This window comes from Bos grunniens, chromosome 3 (assembly GCF_055505025.1).
Source record: "Bos grunniens cultivar Pamir isolate PY7600 chromosome 3, Bosgru_T2T1.0, whole genome shotgun sequence".
Taxonomy (NCBI): domain Eukaryota; kingdom Metazoa; phylum Chordata; class Mammalia; order Artiodactyla; family Bovidae; genus Bos; species Bos grunniens.
Genome location: NC_141167.1, coordinates 66,363,517 through 66,386,591, shown reverse-complemented (window position 1 = coordinate 66,386,591; position 23,075 = coordinate 66,363,517). Strand labels below are relative to the sequence as shown.

Below are 23,075 nucleotides of genomic sequence, written 5' to 3'. Positions count from 1 at the left end.
TTGGCTATGGAAACCTTATCTCACTGTAAAGTATGAAGGCTCATTGTAAGTTTAACGAATATCATTTCAATTCTGGTTCAAAAGAAACAACTTGTGTCTGTGTGTTTTATTTGCTTTTTTTTGTTATTGTTAAGGTGGTAAACTTAGTTCATTTCCACTGTAAATGTTTGGATGTAAAAGTCATCCTGGGAAAACTGAAAACATCTGGTTACTACTTCAAATCCTGGTAAATAATTAAATATTTTAGTAATCTCAATGTATTAGGAGATGACAATGTTCAACACCTGCTTTCATTTAGGAAAAAACCTGGAGATATTTAAGATCTTTATTAAGTATATAGAAGTTTCTTTCTTTTATGAGGTGACACAATTGCATCTGCATATAACCATATAAGAAATAGCTTAAAATTAAATTTTCTACTTTTATAACCCATAATATGAAATTTTAAAAACAAACAAAGCCAAGAAGTAAATATTCATAAGCAATAGCTATGAATTCCATTAGAATAAGTAAATATTTTTTAATTTCTCTTACTTTCTGGAAAAATTATTTTACATCAATTTTACTAATTCAATATTTCAACTTGGTACAATTGAGTAACTTTTTTTTGTTTTAATTCTGAGGAAATCTTTGATAAAAACTTGAAACTAGTCTTGAAATTTTGGAATAAAAAATTCAATCATACTTTGTATCAAAGTAATTTGTAAATTTTAGTATTATAAGCATAGCATTGCAAAAGAAACAAGTGTAAATGAGACAAACCATAAATAATAGCATGCAGTAAAAAGTCAGGGCAGTAAATACTCCAACTACTTATCTAGACTAATCCTTTATCATGTCTAATCCTTTATTAATACCACTACTGTTTCTCTTTCTAGTTAATTCCAAATTTAAAGTCCAGTAGATAATTAGAGCAATTTTTTAAAAAACCAAAATATCTTAAGATACTTCCTTTTAGGCTTGACTTACATCACTAAAAGTAAAGTAAGGGAATGAAGAACATGGACAGAACTAAAAAAAGGTTAAAGAGTTAGGAACAGGCACCATCTAGACTACAAAAGGAAAATAATTTCCAGTCACATGAGCTGATTTTCTAAAATGTAGCTTTATTACTTTTCTAAAAGTATAACTTTAGCAACTATATTTTAACCAGTGAATCTTTCTTAAGTTTTGAATATTATGTTCAGTCCTGAGCCATTAGGTGGGGAAACTTAGATAAGTACAGTCCCTGCCTTATTATCAAATAATATTTACCAAGTATCTACTGAATGTATTACTTTGCCAACAAAGGTCTGTCTAGTCAAGGCTATGGTTTTTCCAGTGGTCATGTATGGATGTGAGAGTTCGACTGTGAAGAAGGCTGAGCGCTGAAGAATTGATGCTTTTGAACTGTGGTGTTGGAGAAGACTCTTGAGAGTCCCTTGGACTGCAAGGAGATCCAACAAGTCCATCCTAAAGGAGATCAGTCCTGGGTGTTCTTTGGAAGGAATGATGCTAAAGCTGAAACTCCAGTACTTTGGCCACCTCATGCGAAGAGTTGACTCGTTGGAAAAGACTCTGATGCTGGGAGGGATTGGGGGCAGGAGGAGAAGGGGAAGACAGAGGATGAGATGGCTGGATGGCATCACTGACTTGATGGACGTGAGTCTGGGTGAACTCCGGGAGTTGGTGATGGACAGGGAGGCCTGGTGTGCTGCGATTCATGGGGTCACAAAGAGTCAGACACGACTGAGCGACTGAACTGAACTGAAATGAATGTATAAAGTACCCTGTGATGGGGATTAAGAGTACATGTAGGTAGATGACAAAGACTTTGTTCTTCACAGGTCTATATTCCAGTTTTGATTTTTAAAAAAGGAGACATATAATAAGTCAAAGACATTTAATAGGCACTGTGCACAAATCAGATTGTGACAGAAGATGTGTGATACAAGTTATAGAGGATGTGGTTGGAAAGATAAATGCTTTATTTACTTTTAAAATTTTTTATTGGAGTATAGTTGATTTACAATGTTCTGCTAGCTTCAGGTGTTCAGCAAAGTCAATCACTGTACGTATACAAATATCCACTCTTTTGTGGATTCTTTTCCATATAGGCCATTACAGAGTATTGAGTAGAGTTCTCTGTGTTATATACAATAGGTCCTTATTAATTATCTATTTTATATACAGTAGTGTATATATGTCAATCTCAATCTCCCAATATTCCTAGCCCCACCTTACTCCCTGGTAACCATAAGTTTGTTTTCTATACTGGTAACTCTATTTCCGTTTTGTGTTGATAGGTAAGTTCATTTGTACCCTGTTTTTTAGATTCCACATATGCAATGTCATATATTTGCTTTTCTCACTCAGTATGATAGTCTATGGCCTTCCCAGGTGGCACAGTAGTAAAGAATCTGTCTGCCAATTCAGGAGACCCAAGGGACGCAGGTTCAACCCCTGGGTTGGGAAGATTCCCTGGAGTGGGAAATGGCAACCCACTCCAGCATTCTTGCCTGGAGAATTCCATGGACAGAAAAGCCTGGCGGGCTACAGTTGTTGGACACAACTGAGCACACATGCATACACATGACAATCTCTAGGTCAATCCATGTCACTGCAGATGGAATTATTTTGTTCTTTCATATGGCTGACTAACATTCCATTATTTATATGTAACACATTTTTTTTTACTTTTTTCAAATTTAAATTATTTATTTTAATTGGAGGCTAATTACTTTACAATATTGTAGTGGTTTTTTGCCATACATTGACATGAATCAGCCATGGGTGTACATGTGTTCCCCATCCTGAACCCCCATCCCACCTCCCTCCCCATCCCATCCCTCAGGGTCATCCCAGTGCACCAGCCCTGAACACCCTGTCTCATGCATCAAATCTGAACTGGTGATCTATTTCACATATGATAATATACATGTTTCAATGCTATTCTCTCAAATCATTCTACCCTCGCCTTCTTCCAGAGTCCAAAAGTCTCTTCTTTTGTTTATATGTAACACATCTTTATTCATTCCTCTGTTGATGGATAGTTAGCTTGTTTCCATGTCTTGGTTATTGTAAATAGTGCTGCAATAAACACTGGGGTGCATGAATCTTTTCAAATTATGTTTTTTTCCAGATATATGCCCAGGAATGGGACTGCTGGATCATATGGTATCTACTGTTAAGTTTTTTAAGGAACCTCCATACTGTTCTCCACAGTGGCTATACCAGTTTACATTCCCATGACAGTGTAGAGGGTTCCCTTTCTCCACACTCTCTCCAGCATTTACTGTCTGTAGATTTTTTGATGATGGGCATTCTTACCAGTGCGAGGTGATACCTCATAAGATAAATGCTTTAAACAATAAATACTTTAAACATTTAAAATACAATAGAAAGTTTGGGCCAGAGGCTTCCAAGCTTTTCCGTTTCATAGTAGCCTAGTATCTCAACTTTTTCATTGTGCTAGTAGTCTAAATGATACACCGAACAGTTCTGTTTTATAGGATATTATAAATAACTATTTGAAAAAAAATATACTGAAAAGTAATCATATTTCATTCTTAAATAACCATGATCACTTCCTAATGAGATATGTGTACCTACTGGGCACTGTACAATTTATCAAACTTTGGAATTAGATTGAAAAGTGCAACCATTATTTTCTATTCCATATTGATTTTCCTATAGTATTTATTAATATAGCAGTGAAGGAAAATTCAGTTGGCATCCCAGGGTAACTTGTGAATTCACTTGGTATCCCAAGGTACCACAAATTTAGGAACTCAATTTGGTAACTGAAGCTTTAGAGTGATCTTAATAGTAGTAACAGCACTGTCCAACTATAAATTTGTCCTTCAAGATTTAATGTAGAAGTCTGCCATAATATAAAACTGATAATGATATCCAAAGCTACTAGAATATGACAGTATGCTGTACAATTCTGAAGAACACTTTCACATCCTCAAAATATTTAATGACATTATTTTTAAGGCAAAGCCCCTGCTGACATTCATGTTGATAATTTAAAGATTCTTGGGGATGGGGAAGGCCTGTGTATCCAAAATGTCACATTCACATGGGCCATAAAAATCTCTGTAGGTAATGGTAAGAAAATGGTAGGGTAGCAAATTTTAAAGGCAATTTCTTTACAGAAACACAGGAAAACAAACAAAATCAGGAAAACTGGTTAGAATAAACGCTACCAGAAATCTGGGAAACAGTCAAAGGTTTACTGCAACCAAGCAAATGCTTGATCAAAAAATGCAATGAACACTTGGTGGGAAAGCTTTGGGGCATTTTAATTTATCTCAGCTTCATCTCTCCTCTCCCCAACCCCAATGGCTTGGTGATAGTCCTGATGATGGTGTCTGTGCTCAGTCACTTCAAATCATGTCCAATTCTTTGCTACCCTATGGATTGTAGCCTGTCAGGCTTCTCTGTCCATGTGATTTTCCAGGTAAGAATGCTGGAGTTGGTTGCCTTGCCCTCCCGCCTCCAGGGGATCTTCCTGACCCAGGGACCAAAAGCACGGCTCCAGTGTCCTCTGCTCTGCTGGCAGATTCTTTACCACTGAGCCACGAGGGAAGCCCAGGAGTCCCGAAGACAGCAGGCTTTATTTCTGATTCAGGTTCTTGGTGCCAGAGGGAGCATAGAAGACTACATTCTCAAAGAACTCTGGATGCCTGCTTTGACCTCTCTGAAGGCTCCCTGGAGGACTAACGGAAAAGGTTTACCTTTCTTTCAACTAACTAAGAAATCTTTCAAAGCAGAGAAACAGCTAAGTACAAGGCATTGAAAGGCAAATGAAGCCTGGAGCAAAGGCTATCAGTTGTCTATATTATTTAAGAGACATCCTATAGTCTTAGGGGGGCGGGAGATAGGAAGTAAGCTGTTTTAGGGAATAAGAGCTCTGCAATGTTTCTACATGTTACTGGAAAACCAGAAGACTAGCTGCAAAAGCAGACATCCTCAGAAGAGATCTAAGAAGGCACTAAGCTTTCACATCAGGCTGATATTCAAGCTCTGTACAAGAAAAGGCAGAATTATAAAATGCTTGGGTGAATGCTGAAAGTATGCCTTGGCACACAAACAAAGAATTCAGCTGCAAACATAAGGCAAATTTTTCTTTCTACCTGCAGGCATTAAAAAAAAATGTCTGTCAAAACACTAGTTGACTAATAACTTAATGGAGACTTCAGTGACCACACATAATTACAAAGTCACTAAACAACTACATCCTGTGTCATACAGCAATAAGAAATTATAGAAAATGGGACTATATTCCAGAGTTACAAATAATATTCACTATAACCAGCTTTCAATAAAAAATTATGAGGCAAGCACATAAATAAGAGAGTATGGCCAATTCACAAGAAAAGTAGAAATTCACAGAAACTATCCCCACTGCTGCTGCTGCTGCTAAGTTGCTTCAGTCATGTCCAACTCTGTGCGACCCCATAGGCTGCAGCCCACCAGGCTCCCCCGTCCCTGGGATTCTCCAGGCAAGAACACTGGAGTGGGTTCCCATTTCCTTCTCCATCCATAAGGAAGTCAAAACATTGGATTTACTACACAAAGTAGTCGTTGGATTGACTATACCAACTGTCTTACAAATGGTCAAAGCTTACATGTGGTCAAAGACCTAAAAGAAACCAAAAGGGAAAAAGGAGAATAGTATTTCAACAAATAGGGAATATTAATAAAGACATAGAATTTATAACTAAGAACCAAATAGAAATCCTGGAGCTGGAAAGTACACTAATTGAAATTTTTAAAGTTTCCTAGAGTTGTTCAACACCATATTTGAGCAGGCTGAAAAATCAGAAAACTTAAAGATATCTGAATTGAAAGTGCAGTCTTAGGAAAAGAAAGGGAAAAAAAAAATGAAGGAAATTCAATGTTGGGGAATGAAGGATGTTATTGTGAAGAGAAAAACTGGAAAAATTAGACTCTAGCACATGTTTACTACAATAAATGCTAAAGAAAGGACTATAGGCTACAGGAAAATTTTAACAGAAAATTTCAAGTACAACAAGAGCAGAAAGAATAATGAGTCACTAGATATAAAGGACAATGCTTTGTTTTGTTTTTTGAAAAAAATACTTTGTTGACCCTTGAACAATGTGGGAGTTAGGGACACTGACCATTTGCAGAGTCAAAAATGTGCATGTAACTTCATAGTAGGTTTTCCATATCTGTAATCCCATATGCACTAATTCAATCAAACATGGATCACCTATACCTTTAAAGTTTTTTGCTCTTTAAAGTAAAAACAAAACTAGAAGATATAGATTGGAAATGAACAACATGGCTTTGAACTGAGCAAGTCCACTTACATGTGAATTTTTTTCACTAAATACTTAACCATAGTGCTCTATGATCCACAGTTGGTTGAATCTGAAGACATGTGGGTGTTGATTGAAGTTATATACAGATTTGTGACTGCAGAGGCCTGGCATCCCTAGCCTGCGTTACTCAAGGGTCAACAACTAATTTGGAAGAGAGTATATACTATGATCACAGATTGTATTAAGTTCAATATGCATATGTGAATCTCTAAAGTAAGTAATAAACACACACACACACACACATGCACAGGCATCCCAAATTTGATGAATGACATGAATCTACACATCAAGAAGCTCAAAGAATCCAAGTAGAATAAACTCAAAAGAAATCACCATTTTGAGATGCATTATAATCAAATTGTGAAAAACCAGAGACAAAAAGGGGAATCTTGAAGGCAGCAAGAGAGAAGCAAATCATTAGTTACCAAAAATCCTCAATAAGATTAAAACTTGATTCTTTATCAGATAGCATAAAAGCCAGGAGGGGCTGGGATGATATTTTTAGAATGCTGAAAGAAAAAGCCTGTCAACCAAGAATGCTATATATGCAAAACTAACCTTCAAAAAATTTTGATATTTGGCAAAACTAATAAAATTATGTAAAGTTTAAAAATAAAATAAAATTAGAAAAAAAAAAATGAAGGAAATAAAAGATTCTAGAATAAGCAACAGTTAAGGGAGCTTATCACTAGCAGATCTTCCTAGAAGAAATACTAAAAGAAATCATCCAGATTGACATGAAAGAGAATACTAGACAGTAACTTGAAATCATAGAAAAAAAAAATAGCATCAGTAAAACTAACTACATAGGTAAATTAAAAAGCCAGTATCACTATTAATATATTTTCAGTTTGTAACTCCATGTTTACTTTATGACTTAAAAGACACGGATAAAACAAAAATTGTAATATAATATATAATACAATCTAATCAAATGGGCACACAGTGCATAAAGACATACTCTATGTCAACAAAAATATAATGATGAGGATGCACAGACGTATAGGAGCAGAGTTTTTGTGACCTACTGTTATAAACTTAGGATATTAACTGTAATCATTAGAGTAACCACTAAGAATAATTTTAAAATATACAGAAAAGAAGTCAAGGAAAGAATAAAATAAAGGTAAACTAGAAAAATTCAATCAAACATAAAAGAAAGCAAAAGAATTCAGAAAAAAAGATGAAGATTTATAGAAAACAAATAGGAAAATGGTAGAAGTAAGCCTTTTTGTTCCATAATAATGAATTTGGCTGGTTTATTTCCCTGGTTCTTAAGAGGGATCTTCTAAACCCTTGTCAGTTCCCTAGTAATAGCAGTATCTTTGTTATTCATGGTGGACTCCTCAGACCACATGTGAGTTTATGCTAACAAAATGACTCACAGTAGGCCTGTGCACAGTTCCAGAATGGGGGCTGGCTATAACACAAAGACCAACTATATGGTTAGAGGGCTCATGTTTTGACCCACATATCAGTCAGAACTATGGTCTTTTGGAAAAGGTCAGGGTCTAGAGACTGATTTCAATCAAGTGGCCAATGATTCAATCACTCGCTCCTATGTATTAGGTTGGTCAAGAAGTTCCTTTGGTTTTTTATCAGTAAAAATAAAAGACACATTTTTCATTTTCACCAAGAACTTCACTCAACAATATATTCACTGTTTTGTTTTACCACCTTGTGCCAATTTTCAGTCCAACTTCATAATTCCATCTTTCCAAAATTTTTTTATCTTTTAAAGAACTGTTCCAGATGTCTTTTACAGTCTTCTAGGGAATTGAATTTTTTTTCCATTAAGAGAATTTTGTAAAGACTGAAGTAAATGGACATCTGAAGGTGCAATGTCTGGGGAATAAGGCAGATGAATCAGAACTTCCCAGCCAAGCTGTAACAGTTTTTGCCTGGTCATCAAAGACATATGTGGTCTTAGGCTATCCTGATGGAAGATAATGCATTTTCTTTTGACTAATTCTGGATGCTTGTCATTGAGTGCTTCCTTCAGTTGGTCTAACTGAGAGCAGTACTTGATGGAATTAAATGTTTGGTTTTCTGGAAAGAGTTCAATCCTACCATTTATACAATATTATCTTCTTATGAGGAAGACTGGCCTCTGGTGTGGTTAGTGGTGGTTCCTTTCACTTGTTCCATGATCTCTTCCATTCTGTATTATTGTATAGTATCCACTTTTCATTGCCCATCACAATTTGTTTTAAAAACAGAACGTTTTTGTTACATTTAAGTAGAGAATTGCATGCAGAAATATAGACCAGAAGGCTTAATTTACGTGGAACCCAAACACCAAAGTGATTAAAATAAGTAAACTGGTGGAAATTATTTTCAGTGCTTGACTTGGATATTTTGAGTATGTCGGCTGTCTCCTGCATAGTATACTATTGACTGATCTCAATGTCTTGATTGATTGCTATTAACTTCAACTGGTCTACCCCACCATGTAGCATCATCCAGTGAGAAATCTCCCGCACAAAATTTATCAAACCACTTCTGACACATTCCATCAGTCACAGCACCTTCTCCATACACTGCACAAATTTTTTTCTTTTTTGTTTCAGTTGTTATTTTTACCTTTCTTGAAATAATAAAGCATAACACGCTAAAATGTTACTTCTTTCCTGCCCCCTTCAATATTAAAATGGCTACACAAAAATTCATTAATTTTGATAAGTTTTTAAAAAATGCATGCTGATATGACAGCTGTCACAATACAATCCAACAAAATTTTTTCCAGTTAAAGACAATTAAGTTAAAGTTAAAGACAATTAAGTTAAAGACAATTAAGTACTACTAGAGCCAACTTATGGAAAAAAACGAACAAACCCTTTCGCCAACCCACTAATAAAGCCACAATAAAAATTCTGAATAGTCAGAGCTATTACTGGCTAAAAACAGAAATTGATGTTCTGTGAGGGTGATGTATATTGACAGCAGGGAAACTACCAGATCTCTCCCTATTGTCTCTTCTTTGGTTTTAATTTGTAGCCTTTATAATAAAATTTTACTTATAAATATAGAGCTTTTCTGAGTTCTGTGACTTGTTCCATGGAATTACTTTGTCTGAGGTGGTAGTAGGAACCCCTAAATTTGTAGCCAGTTGGTCAGAAGTGTGAGTGGTTGGGGAAACCCCAAGCTTGCAGCTTGTGTCTGAAGTGAAGGCAGTCTTGTGGGGGACTGTGCCATAAACCTATGAAATTTGACCTAACTCTGGGTAGTCAGCATCAGAATTGCACTGCACCTTATCAGTAATTATCTTAAACATATATGGATTAAACTGTTCAAAATAAAGGCAGAGACTGAGAATGGATTAAAATAAACAAACCCAAACCGTGACAAAATTATATGCTGTCTAAAAAAGACTCATTTTAGAACCAAAGACATATATCAATTGAAAGAGGAAGAACAGAAAGATACTCAGTGTAAACAGTAACCAAAAGAGAGCTAGAATGGCTACACTAACATCAGATAGACTACTTTAAATCCAAAATTGTTACAGTAGAAAAAGGATATTACATTTTGATAAAATAGTCAATCCATTTAGAAGATAAAAAATTATAAACATATGCACTGAACAACAGAGCCTGAGAACATATGAACCAAAAACTTATATAACTGAAAGGAAAAACAAGCAAATCTACAAAAATAGTTGGAGACTTTGCTACCACTACCACACTTTCAAAAATGAAGCTAAGATGGCAGTAATTTTTTTAAAAAAAGGAAAAATCCAGTAAATTCCCCACAAATGAACCTTCAAGTTGAGAACTTTCCAAGATGTGAACATGTGTTCATGTCCAGTCATGCTCATATAAGTTAGCTTACGCGTTTGGGGTATACCGTCATGTGTATGCATCCTCTACAAGTGACTGTGATTTTTCTGTACCCGTATTGTATAGAGTGGCTTCCCAGGTGGCACTAGTGGTAAAGAATCTGCCTGCCAATGTAGGAAACACAGGAGATGTGGGTTCGATCCCTGGGTTGGGAAGATTCCCTGGAGGAGGGAATGGCAAACCACTCCAGTATTCTTGCCTGGAGAATCTCATGGACAGAGGAACCTGGCGGGCTACAGTCCATAGGGTCACAAAGAGCTGGACACGACTGAAGTGACTTAGCATGCACACACTATATAGAGTACAGTAGCACAATATCATTATTTTAAGCTAAATCTGCAAGAGGATGACTTCACTGAACTTGTTGTTCCATATAAGGAGCTTACTAATGAAGACCTATTGGAATTGGAGGCCCAGAGAAAGGACAAACAGAGATAGGAGGAAGAAGAAGTAACTGAAGAACCGAAGAGACTCATGCTGCAGGAAATGGCAAGGGGATTTTCTTTATGTGAGGAGGCACTATTAGTTTTTGAGGCCAGGACTTGAACATAGAACAGTACATGAAAGGTACTGTTCTACAGTACCTACAGTACAACCTACAACCTACAGTACAACAACCATTCAGAATGCAATCCTGTGCTATGGTGTCATCTATGAGGAGAAAAGACAAGAGCTACTAACCAGACACTGGCTTGGCCAGAGGAGCCTGACAGGCTACAGCTGATGGGGCTGCAAAGATTTGCACATGACTGAGAGGCTGAGCATAAACAAACATCACTGAATCATTTTTTCCAGGAGCTAGATAGAACTGAATCCAGCAAAGAACCAGAACCTGTGCCATCAACATGAGGCGTGAGTGAAATAGCAGCTTGCCTTCCATCTCCTATTGCTGACAATCTTCAACTCTACCATCTCACACCCCCTTTCCCTTCTCCACTCAGTAACTTCTCTTGCCTGTTCACTTGATGCCAGTCCCTGTATGCCAGCTGTTGTACTGTACGACTGTACTTCTCAAGGTACTGTAAGATTAAAAATGTTTTGTTTTTTATGTATTATTTGTGTGAAAAGCATTATAAACCTATTACAGTACAGCATTATACAACTGACTGTGTTTGGTAACCTAGGCTAACTTTGTTAGACTTATAAACAATTGGACTTATGAACATGTTTGTATCTAGGAGACTTACTGTAACAAGTGTTGTTGAGGAGAATGCAGAGAAATGGGAACCCTCATGCTTTGCTGTTGGAAATGTAAAATGATGAAGTCCCTATGGAAAATAGTTTGATGGTCCCTCAAAAATATAAGCATAAGATTTCCATATGACCTGGTAATTATACATCTAGGTATATTCTAAAAATAACTGAAAATAGGTGTTCAAACAAAAACCTGCAAACAAAAATTCACAGAAACACTATTCACAGTAGTCAAAAGGTGGAAATAACCCAAATGTCCATCAATTAATGAACAGATAAATAAAACCAGACATATACCTGTACAACAGAATATTTAGCTATAAAAAGGAATGTAGTATTGATATATGTCTTAAAAAGAATGAACCTTGAAAACAGTACAGAAAAATGAAAGAAATCAGACAAAGAAAGCCACAAATTATAAAATTCTATTTATAGGAAACATCTATAATAGACAAATTTATAGAAACAGAAAATCAACTTTGACTGCTAGGGGTTGAGGGGAAAGGGGGAATTGGGAATGACTACTTAATGGGTCCTGGGTTTCCCTATGCAGTGATGAAAATATCCCAGAACCAGAAACCGGTTAGAGTTGTACAATTAGTGTGGGTATACTAAATGCCTATGAATTCTGATTATTTTAAAATATTATTAAATATTATTAACCATTATCTGGTTATTATTAAAATGTTATTAACCATTATTTTAAAATGGTTAAAATAATAAATTCTGTTCTATCTCACCACAATACTTAAAAATTGTATAAACACATTTTTATTCATTATTATTAAATCAGAACCAAATATAGACTAAAAACGCATGAAAAAAAATCAGGAAGATATATGCTACATACCTGTTAGTGCTGCTGGTTTGGACAGGGTACTATATTGGTTTTGGGTAGATATCATACTTTGACGTGGACTTAGTGTTGGTGATGCAACAAGTGAAAGCTCCTCAATAATAATACTGCTTTTGGGATGATTCTTGGGAAGTTCATTTAATCTCTGCTCTAATGAATACTTCAAAAGGTCCAACTTCTGACTTGATTCATTAAATCTTGCTTGAGCCTTACAAAGGGAAAAGATAACATTATCATTTAAATAATTATATTCTTTGAGTATTTATTAAGCTAAAATTTTTATTTAAAATTACCTCTGAAAGTGCTTTTCTGTCTGTCACTTTTCCTGAGCCAAGTAATTTCATTACATTCTTTGCACCTTCTGCTACTGCAAACTCTATCCTAAAATGATGCCTTAATTCTTCCATTCGAAGTTCAAGAGGACTTATGACAGGTTTGGCTAAAGAAGGGGAAAAAGAAAACTTAATTGAACCATTTATTTGACTTTCTAATACATAGTAACTAAAACTCAAGAAAAAGAAAGTAATCCTTATTCTAGAAGAAAAGTTAGTACTTAAAAATCAATAAACATTGAAGTAAATAAACACTTAACAGACACAATGTTAAAATACACAATCTTTTATTTTTGCCACCCAAACTCAAAGATAAAAACTCAAGATAAAAAACAGTATGCCTCTTTCCTCCCTAATTCTGAACCACTTCTTTCCTATATAAAATTAATTTAGTACTATATATGCCCATAATGGTAAGAAATGACAATTTTATCTGTTCCATCACCATTATCAAAAGCCAATTCATTGGTCTGGACTGCTTGAAGAATCTGCATTCGTATCACTTCTATTTTTGTCTTGCTGTCTTGGAGCAGTTGCTGAGCTGTGCCATGGAGTTTCCGATCCTATGAAAAGTAAGTTTGAAAAGGTAAGCAGAAACACAGACAAATAAAACATTTTTATAACTTCTAAGTAACATCAAATGATATCAGCAAGTGAAAAACAAAGATCAAAAGAATATATTTCTGAGTACTATAATATATATACTTGTAGATATATTTACTTTCAAAAACTATCAAACTATCGGATGGAAAATAAGAAAAACAATTCCATTAGTTAAAAGCTAGGGAGTTAGTTTTACTGAATAAACTTCTGTTATATGTCTCAAGACTTCAAGAAAGGGCCTGAATTAAGTGAAATAATGTCCTTCTTCTCATTCAAGTTCCGGTAACACTGAATCACAAAAAACTTACCATTTTAGGAACTGTGGTATGCAAAATAACAATCCACATAAAGATGTCCATGGGGCAATCCGCCAAACTTTGTGAATTTGTTACCTTATATGTCAAAGGGGAATTAAGATAGCAGATAGAACTGAGGCTGTCAATCACCCAATCTTAAAATACAGAGTCAGATGGGCCCAATGTAATCACAAGGGTCCTTAAATGTAGAAAAGGAAGGCAGAAGAGGAGGTCATGTGAGAAGAACAGGAGCCACTGTTTTCGGCTTCAAAGACAGAGGAATAGGGCCATGAGCCAAGGAACATGGCAGCCTCCAGAAGCTAAAAAGGGCAAGGAAACAAACTTTCTCCTACATACTCCAGAATGTGAAATCCATTTCCAATTTCTCAATTATAAAACTATAACATAATAAAGTTGAGTTGTTTTAAGCCAATGAATTTGTTAACTGATTACAGCAGCCACAGTAACCAATATAGGGTTTCTTTTTTTTTTTTTAAGTCATGAGACAAGTAACAGAAGTTAATGCCATCTCCTAGTTAGTTATATTAGCTGTCAAAGTCTAGTATGCTTCAATCTACAAGAAAAAAAAAAGGAATGATAAATACAACTAAGCATCAAGTTAGAAAGCACTCAATCATAGGAAAGACCAATTTTTTCATATTGTTTACACATCTCTACTAAGGCAGTCTGTATTAATTTGAAAATACTAGAAGCTAAGAGACAAGCATCAGATGTGCAGCATCATTTCAATAAATCAAACACACACAATATATCATGACACTGAATAAAGGGGAGAATGGAGATATTTATGATGGGAGAGACAATATATATAAGGAAAAAAAAGTGAAGTGAAAAATGTATCATGTTAAACACCGAACTAGGTTAACATGCATTGAAGGCAAAAGCAATTAGCAAATACATGAATTTTTCTTTCATTTCTCTCCTATTCCTACAGTTAATAATTTAGGAACGAGCATCTGGTCAGACTTTGTTGTTTATTAAATAAAATATTCAGATTTCACATTAAGGAGCTGGGCTTAAATAGTTTACTAAGTCCTTTAAATATTCATTTACATGAAATGTGTGTGTGTATCTGTGCATGCATGCACGTGCACACACACACTATACTTTTTTAAAACTATGCTTTACCATTAAGGACATTAGTTTGAATCTAATTGCTGTCTATGACTCATTATATATGCTTTTATGAATATACATATTAATCTTCCAAGTTTAAAATGAAAAAAAAACTTTAAAATTTCCTTCTGTTATCCAGGAGGAAAATCAGACTAAAGATTCAAAATAACTTTTCTATTTCTTTGAGACCAGATTAAAATAATAGAAATATTAATACTTCAAAACTTCTAATTTAATGGGATATATAGCTTTCCTAAAGAAATCATGTAAATAGGAATACCATTCTCTACAATAGAGAGCTGCTGTAAGCATTAGATAAAACTAAAATTATATTGCCTAGCATGATTGCCATTAAAACGTTGTCTTTTAGAGGAATAAAAACAATGATTAATTATATTATTTTAATGAAGTTCTAATGTAAAAGTATAAATATTAAGTAAAGTGTTTTTAAAATACTAGGCTTTTCAAATAAGCTATTACTCTTATTACTTTTATCACTATCTGTAAACAGTAGTTCTGTCATTTACTTCTTTAGAAATACTCTTCTTAACTATTTTAATTTAACACACAAAGACAAGTATTTGTATTTCATTTTACAAGGTAAATGATTTTTCCACATGGACTTCTGAAAGATCTGCACAGATGCTAAAGTGTGAAAAAGGTTTTTAAAAGTGATATTGGATGTTACCTATCACAGGCAAAAGACAGTTACTGAATGTCAGTCTAATGCTTTCCAGCATTCAACGAATTTTTACTATCAGTTGTATTTTCTCAGGCATTCAATGGACTTATTTATTGAGCACCTAATACATTCAAGGCAAGAGAAAAGCTAGATCCAAAGCATAAGACTTGGTTTATACATTACAAAAATATTGATTTTTATCCTAAGATTATGAGAAAAATTTTATATAAATAGGTTGAACCATAAGAACATGCCAATATCTGACTGATTTTAACTAAACAAATAGCAATTTCATTTGGTTCAACCTAACAGACCACATGGTACTAGTTGTAAGAATCTGCCTGCCAATGCAGAAGATGCAAGAGATGTGAGTTTGATTCCTGTGTCAGGAAGATCCCCTGGAGAAGGAAATGAAATGGCAACCCGTTCCAGTATTCTTCCCTGGAGAATCTCATGAACAGAGGAGCCTGGCGGGCTACAGTCCATGGGGCTACAAAGAGTCAGACGTGACTGAGCACACAGCCTAACAGACTAGATAAAATAGTTGACTATTAGTAATTAGCATTCCGCATTCTACAAAGGACTCTCAAGAGTCTTCTCCAACACCACAGTTCAAAAGCATCTATTCTTTGGCACTCAGCTTTCTTTATAGTCCAACTCTCACATCCATACATGACCACTGGAAAAACCATAGCCTTCAATAGACGAACTTCTGTTGACAAAAGTAATGTCTCTGCTTTTTAATATGCTGTCTAGCTTGGTCATAACTTTCCTTCCAAGGAATAAGTGTCTTTTTATTTCATGGCTGCAATCACCATCTGCAGTGATTTTGGAGCCCCCCCAAAATAAAGTCTGCCACTGTTTCCACTGTTTCTCCATCTATTTGCCGTGAAGTGATGGGACCAGATGCCATGATCTTAGTTTTCCAAATTATGAGCTTTAAGCCAGCTTTTTCACTCTCCTCTTTCACTTTCATCAAGAGGCTCTTTATTTCCTCTTCACTTTCTGCCATAAGGGTGGTGTCATCTGCATATCTGAGGTGACTGATATTTCTCCTGGGAATCTTGATTGCAGCTTGTGCTTCACCCAACACAGCGTTTCTCATGATGTACTCTGCATAGAAGTTAAATAAGCAGGGTGACATTATACAGCCTTGATGTACTCCTTTTCCTATTCGGAATCAGTCTGTTGTTCCATGTCCAGTTCTAACTGAGGCTTCCTGACCTGCATACAGGTTTCTCAAGAGGCAGGTCAGGTGGTCTGGTATTCCCATCTCTTGAAGAATTTTCCAGTTTGTGGTGATCCACACAGTTGAAGGCTTTGGCAGAGTCAATAAAGCAGAAATAGATGTTTTTCTGGAACCATCTTGCTTTTTTGATGATCCAGTGGATGTTGGCAATTTGATCTCTGGTTCCTCTGCCTTTTCTAAAACCAGCTTGAACATCTGTAATTCACAGTTCACGTACTGTTGAAGCCTAGCTTGGAGAATTTTGAGCATTATTTTACTAGTGTGTGAGATGAGTGCAATTGTGCAGTAGTTTGAACCTTCTTTGGCACTGCCTTTCTTTGGGATTCTAATGAAAACTGACCTTTTCCAGTCCTGTGGCCACTGCTGAGTTTTCCAAATTTGCTGGCATATTGAGTGCAGCACTTTCAAAGCATCATCTTTTAGGATTTGAAATAGCTCAACTGGAATTCCATTACCTCCACTAGCTTTGTTTGCAGTGATGCTTCCTAAGGCCCACTTGACTTCGCATTCCAGGATGTCTGGCTCTAGGTGAGTGATCATACCATCATGATTACCTGGGTCGTGAAGATCTTTTTGTATAGTTCTGTGTATTCTTGCCACCTCTTCTTAATATCTTCTGCTTCTGTTAGGTCCATACCATTTCTGTCCTTTTTTGCATGAAATGTTCCCTTGGTATATATAAGACTGGAATATGTGAACTTTATTTTTATTTTTTACTGAAGGATAATTGCTTTACAGAATTTTGTTGGTTTCTGCCAAGCAACATGAATCTGCCATAGGTATACACATGTCCCCTCCCTCTCGAACCTCTCTCCCCATCCCACCCCTCTAGGTTATTACAGAGCCCCTGTTTGAGTTTCCTGAGTCATACAAATTCCCACTGGCTATCTGTTTTAAAAGACTGGGAAAGGAAGGCCTAGATAGATGGCCAGGTATTTTCAATGATGAAAGAGAATGAAAAAACGTAGAGGCATTTTTTTTCAAAAGTGGTAGAGGCTAGAAATAATCCAATATATTAATGAACACCTTGGTCTGTCATCTGAATATAAGAATAGGGAACATTTCTTCAACATGTCTTATCAAGCCCTCAGAAATTATTCTGAAAATCAATGTACTATTTAAGAGCCATGAATTTGCATTTTAATGTTGAAAATAAAGAAATTGTGTATTACTTCAGGTAGAGGTGATGCAGTGAAAGGGATAAAGAGAGGCAGGGGGTGCTATTTTACATAGGATAGTAATGAAGAACTTTTCGAAGTGGTACCATATGAGCACAGATTGTAATGAAGTGAGAAAGCCATGAAAGTACTTAGGAGAAGAGCTATCTAGGCAGAGACAGTAAATGCAAAGGCTCTGAGGTAAGTGTGCTTGGTATGTCCAAAAGACAGTAAAGCCGCCAGTATGGCTAGAGTGTAATGAGAGCGAATGAGAGAGTTTTAGAAGATAAGGTAGGAAGGTAGCCAGGGGTAAATCATGTATGAACTTGCAGATCACAGTAAGGACTCTTTTGTAAGATTTTGTTCTAAAATTACTAGAAAGTCCCTGCAGGGTTTTTAATAAGCATGTGAAAATATCTGACTTACCTTTCAAAAGGACAACTCAGGCTCTAACATGCACAGGGGTAAAAACTGTATCACAGAATCAAATAAGCAAAATTCTGAAGGGGACTATCTACTGCCTAATTGAATTAGTCATACCTATCCCTAAATCTGCTCCTCATTAAGAAATACCTATTTTTGTGAAGGATACTACCATTTATCAGTCTGTTCATATAACCAATCTAAGAATTATCTTTGATTCTTCCTTCTTCCTCATATCCAGACAGTACATAATATTTATTCTACCAAAACTGCTTGACTCTGTCTTTTTCTTTTTTTTACTGGTGCTGTAAGAGGCTTTAAGCATGTTTAACCTGAACTACTACAAAAGCTTCCTTAAACTTGCTGTCTGTAGACTTGACCCTCTCATTAATTTTTCAAGTCTGAGGAAGATGGATGTGAACTATCCAGATTTTAAATCTGAACACATATTTTCTTTGCTAAAAGTCTTTTAGCGGCTCCACACATCTTATAAGATAGAATTTCAACTGCTTAATTTTGTACAAAGTACTTATAATCTGGTTTGTCTTTAAGCTAGCTACACCTCTCACTATACCTCATTGCTTAAAGTTCTTTCAGTGGGGGAAAAGGAAAAAAGAAAAAGTCTTATTGTGCCTTTCTGGAGATTCAGATATTTCCCCATTAGTTCATGGCTTTTCATCGAGAATAACTGCTAGAACTGATGACTATTACTATTAGAACCAAATCTAGACAAGAATAACTCACAGACCTATCTCAAAGACTATAATGGCTGTTGATATGCTCTGGATATTGAACTTGACCCCTTCTCAAATTAATGAATCTAATCAAAAATAAAAGGCTAATTAAAAACAAATGGAAATTACCCATTTGTTTTATCAGATTCTACTCACAGGCCTCTTTATTTTTCAACCTGTGGTTATTATAAGTTATGTTTTCCTTTTAATACATCCATAAATCTATTAAATTTGGGAAAGGGAGGGTGTTGCTTACAGACCACTTTGAGAGTACGGCGAAACCTGTGGCACTCTTATTCATCCTCTTATTCATCTTATGTATCAGAATATGGGGATTCTCTGGTGGCTCAGTGGTAAAGAATCCACCTGCCAATGCAGGAGATGCAGATTCAATCCCTGGGTCAGGATGATCCCCTGAAGAAGGAAATGGCAACCCACTGCAGTATCTTTGCCTGGAAAATCCCATGGAGATAGGAGCCTGGCAGGCTACAATTTTCTTATAACTTCAAGGATTCATCAATCTCTTAATCTAATCCATCAACCCTAGGTTAAAAGTTTACTCCAGAATGTTTTCATTTCAAAACACTCAGCATAATATGGTGCATTCACAGTTTCAAGAACACCATATTTGCTTTTTAAAAAGGAAGCCCAAAATAACATTTGATAAAAGTGGGAAAAAAACAAAAACAAAAACCCAAACTAATGATCAATACTAAAAATAATAACACAGAAAAATCAACTCTACTACCCCATAATAAAAGTTCAAAGTTAGTGAAGTAGTATACTATTAAGTATTAAATCATGTAAGTAATATATCAAGTAGGAACAATACATTTCTCTAAAAATAATTTTAAAATTATTTTGAAATATGGCACATAATGAAACTAATTTTCACACTTAAGCTTAAAAAAATCTTATTTATAAACACACACACACACACACACAGGTAAGGTACATGTCTCCAAGCAAAGACGCCCACTGTCCCCTTCTCTTCCCCCAATTTTAAATTCCTGCTAAACTTAAAAAAAAAAAAAAAAAATTCCTACTCACTTTTATTCTGAAATTATGAAATCTCTATTAAAATATGGAAGAAACTAATTCACAGAGACAAAAATCTTTAAATAAGCTGAAAGTAAAAGGGTGGATTTTATGATAAATCCACCTTTCTAAAACTTTTTGAAAATTATAAAACTATAAAACCTTAGATTGGAAAGGACCTTCATGTTAAACTGGTTTGGTTGTTCCTAACATTTTCTCTTTCACATTACATCTCAGAAAAAGGACACACTCCCATTAATAACAAGTGCTCCCTATAACACTAGTTTTCAATTAGGAGTAACATGTCCATACCAGATGCCCTAAAGCACCCAAAGATGAGTCCAATCATTAACAATAGAATGTTTTCTCTTTTCATTTGTTCTTTCTTAAAGATCTGTATGTAGTGATGGAAAACTCATTATAGCTTAAATCTTTTTAAATAAATTTTGTTTTATTAACAGAACAACTATAGATTTACAGAAAAGTTGCAGTTTTCTGTGGACAGTTCCTCTGCACCCTTTACTCGGACAATTCTACTTAAAAAAGTTGTACTGATTGATTTTGGTAGAAATGAGCAATTTAGAAAGTATTACTTTAGAAATCTTTAGTTTCCAACTTGTTTTATTGTCAATACTTATAAATTTGGAGGTTAAAGAGATTTCAGAAATCCTAATATAGTGCTTAAACAGTAAAATTATGAAAAGCAAAAAATGCAAGAAATGTAGTACTAAACAAACCATGAAAAGGATACTTGTTTACAGTATAAGAGCTTAAACAAGAAGAGTATCACTTCATTCACATCGACTGTGAACATTCACATCAGATAAATTTTTTATACCTTTGTACCCTGTCCACAAATGACTGTGAAAGTGCCACAAATTCTGATTCTGGGTTTCAAATAAATTTTATCAGGTAGGCTAAATCACACATGGGGAAATCTGTGAATAACAAGAATCAACTGTATACGCCTACATTTATTTACTGTACTTACCTTTGAGGATCCATTCGAATACATCTGTATCATGTTCTCTGCACCTTGTTTTACTTTAAGTTCTATATCCAATTGTTTTTGTAAGGCCATCAACCTATTATTGCTGGTGGAACAACGAGAGTCACTACTGGGAGTATCTGGAGTCCGTGGGCAATCTGTAAGTCAAACAGCACATTAAAAATTACTAGGATGAATTGCTGCTTAAAATTGCAAGTTAATATTTTCAAAGAATAAAGAATTATAAAGTTTGAGATAAGCTTAAAGTCATTTAAATAGAATCTCCTTATGCTTACAGATAATATGAGAATTTATTATATGGGCTTCCCTGGTGGCTCAGAGGGTAAAGCGTCTGCCTGCAATGCAGGAGACCTGGGTTTGATTGATCCCTGGCTCAGGAAGATCCCCTGGAGAAGGAAATGGCAACCCACTCCAGTAATCTTGTCTGGAAAATCCTATGGACAGAGAAGCCTGGTAGACTACAGTCCATGGGATCGCAAAGAGTCGGACACGACTGAGCAACTTTACTTTCACGCTTACAGATAATATGAGAATTTAAGTCAGGAAAATATTCAAGTGGAGTTGTAGGACCACCTGCCAAGGATACTATAGAAGTGACTATCCTGAGTCTGAAGCTGAGTTTAATCACTGTTCAAAGTTTTACTAGCACAATTACTTTATAATTAAATCATTTTGACTAATCTGTTCAACAATTAAACTAAATTCCCTACTTATTACCTGATTAGTTAGAAAATAAAGCATTCTCAAACAAACTCTACTAAAATAATTACTTATAAACAGGACTAAGGGTACTTCAAATATCATACTAGCATTAATTAAGTAATAATCTAAGTGTATGCATAAAGCCTTCACATTTTATTTTCGACTATGATGGTAGGGGGTGTAGGAAGACCAAAAATTTAAGTCCACTGCTTTTCATAAAGCATACCATGGTACTTTTATTTGGAAACAAAAACAAAAACTTCAAATACAACATTCTAATTATTCTTGATAATCCATTATTGTTGAAACACATCTAATAATTTGACCACATATCTAAAATTCCTCATATTGAAGTTCACTATTTTGTGTTTTATCCACACCAAGTTAATGAACTTACAAAAATACAGATACTATGTTATATACTGATACAAAATAATACCATTTTATAATTTATATAGCTACTTTACAAGGTGTAAGTCCTGATCTAAGGACTTTCTTGACTCACTAGGCCTCATAAACCACCCTGTAACAAGTATTATATCTATATTACAGAAAAAAAACTACAGCACAGGGAAGTTAAGAAACTTGCCCAAGGTCATACAGCTAGTAAGTCAGTTCTGTTCCAAAGTCTAGCTTAATAATTGCTGTGCTATGCTACCTTTTAGCTGTTTGTAAGTCCTGTAAACAAGTGTCCTAGACTCTGTGTGTATACTTACATATTTAACAGTATAATTTATACACACAAATATGTGTATACATGCATATTAATTCTTTAAGAAAAACAACCATTTGAGACAGATATTAGGCACGCTTTACACATCAGGAAATAGGTAGAGTCAGAGTTATTAACTAGGATTGAAATTCATGAATGGTTTTTATTGTTACTAAATTCTCATATTACAAATGAACTGCTCCGAAAGTTGATTTTTTTAATAAGTGACATACACTTAAAACCACTATAAAAGGTAGATAATTTTTCAGGCACACAAAAGAACTATTAAACATATTTCACAGAATGTTTGTTTACCCCCAAAATTCATATGTTGAACCTCTAATGTGAGAGAACTTGGGAGGTGAGGCTTTCAGGAGTAATGAGGTCATAAGGGTAGTCTCCCTTAGTTACGTAAGGATATGGTGAAAAGATGTCTACAAATGAGGAAGAGGACCATCATTGTAACTCCATGTTGGCACCTTAATCTTGGAGTTCTCAGCCTCCAGAACCATGAGAAACAAATTTCTAGTTTATGGTATTTTGTTTAAAAACCATAGTCTATGGTATTTTGTTTAAATTCTTTAAACAAAAAGAATTTAAAACAATTAAAATTTTGTTTAAATTCTTTTTTTAATTGCTAAGAAGTAGTTCCTTTAATTATTATTATATTTTTATTTACTATTTATTTTGGCTTCATTGGGTGTTTATTGCTGCACAAGGGCTTCTCTAGCTGCAGTGTGTGGGCTCAGGAGTTGCAGCTCACAGGCTTAGTTGTGG

At 35.1% G+C, this 23,075-nt stretch overlaps 1 protein-coding gene across 2 annotated transcripts in view; it reads right to left on the bottom strand.

The window, feature by feature from the left end:
* PKN2 (protein kinase N2) overlaps positions 1–23,075 on the bottom strand; it is a 135,048-nt gene that overhangs the window by 42,881 nt on the left and 69,092 nt on the right. For both annotated transcript variants that reach the window (XM_086390976.1, XM_086390977.1), the window contains exons 3-6: positions 20,867–21,021; positions 13,002–13,119; positions 12,518–12,663; positions 12,219–12,432 (exon numbers count right to left, since the gene is read on the bottom strand). In XM_086390976.1, coding sequence (XP_086247102.1) covers positions 12,219–12,432; positions 12,518–12,663; positions 13,002–13,119; positions 20,867–21,021 — 633 coding nt within the window. The remainder of the gene's footprint in view (positions 1–12,218; positions 12,433–12,517; positions 12,664–13,001; positions 13,120–20,866; positions 21,022–23,075) is intronic.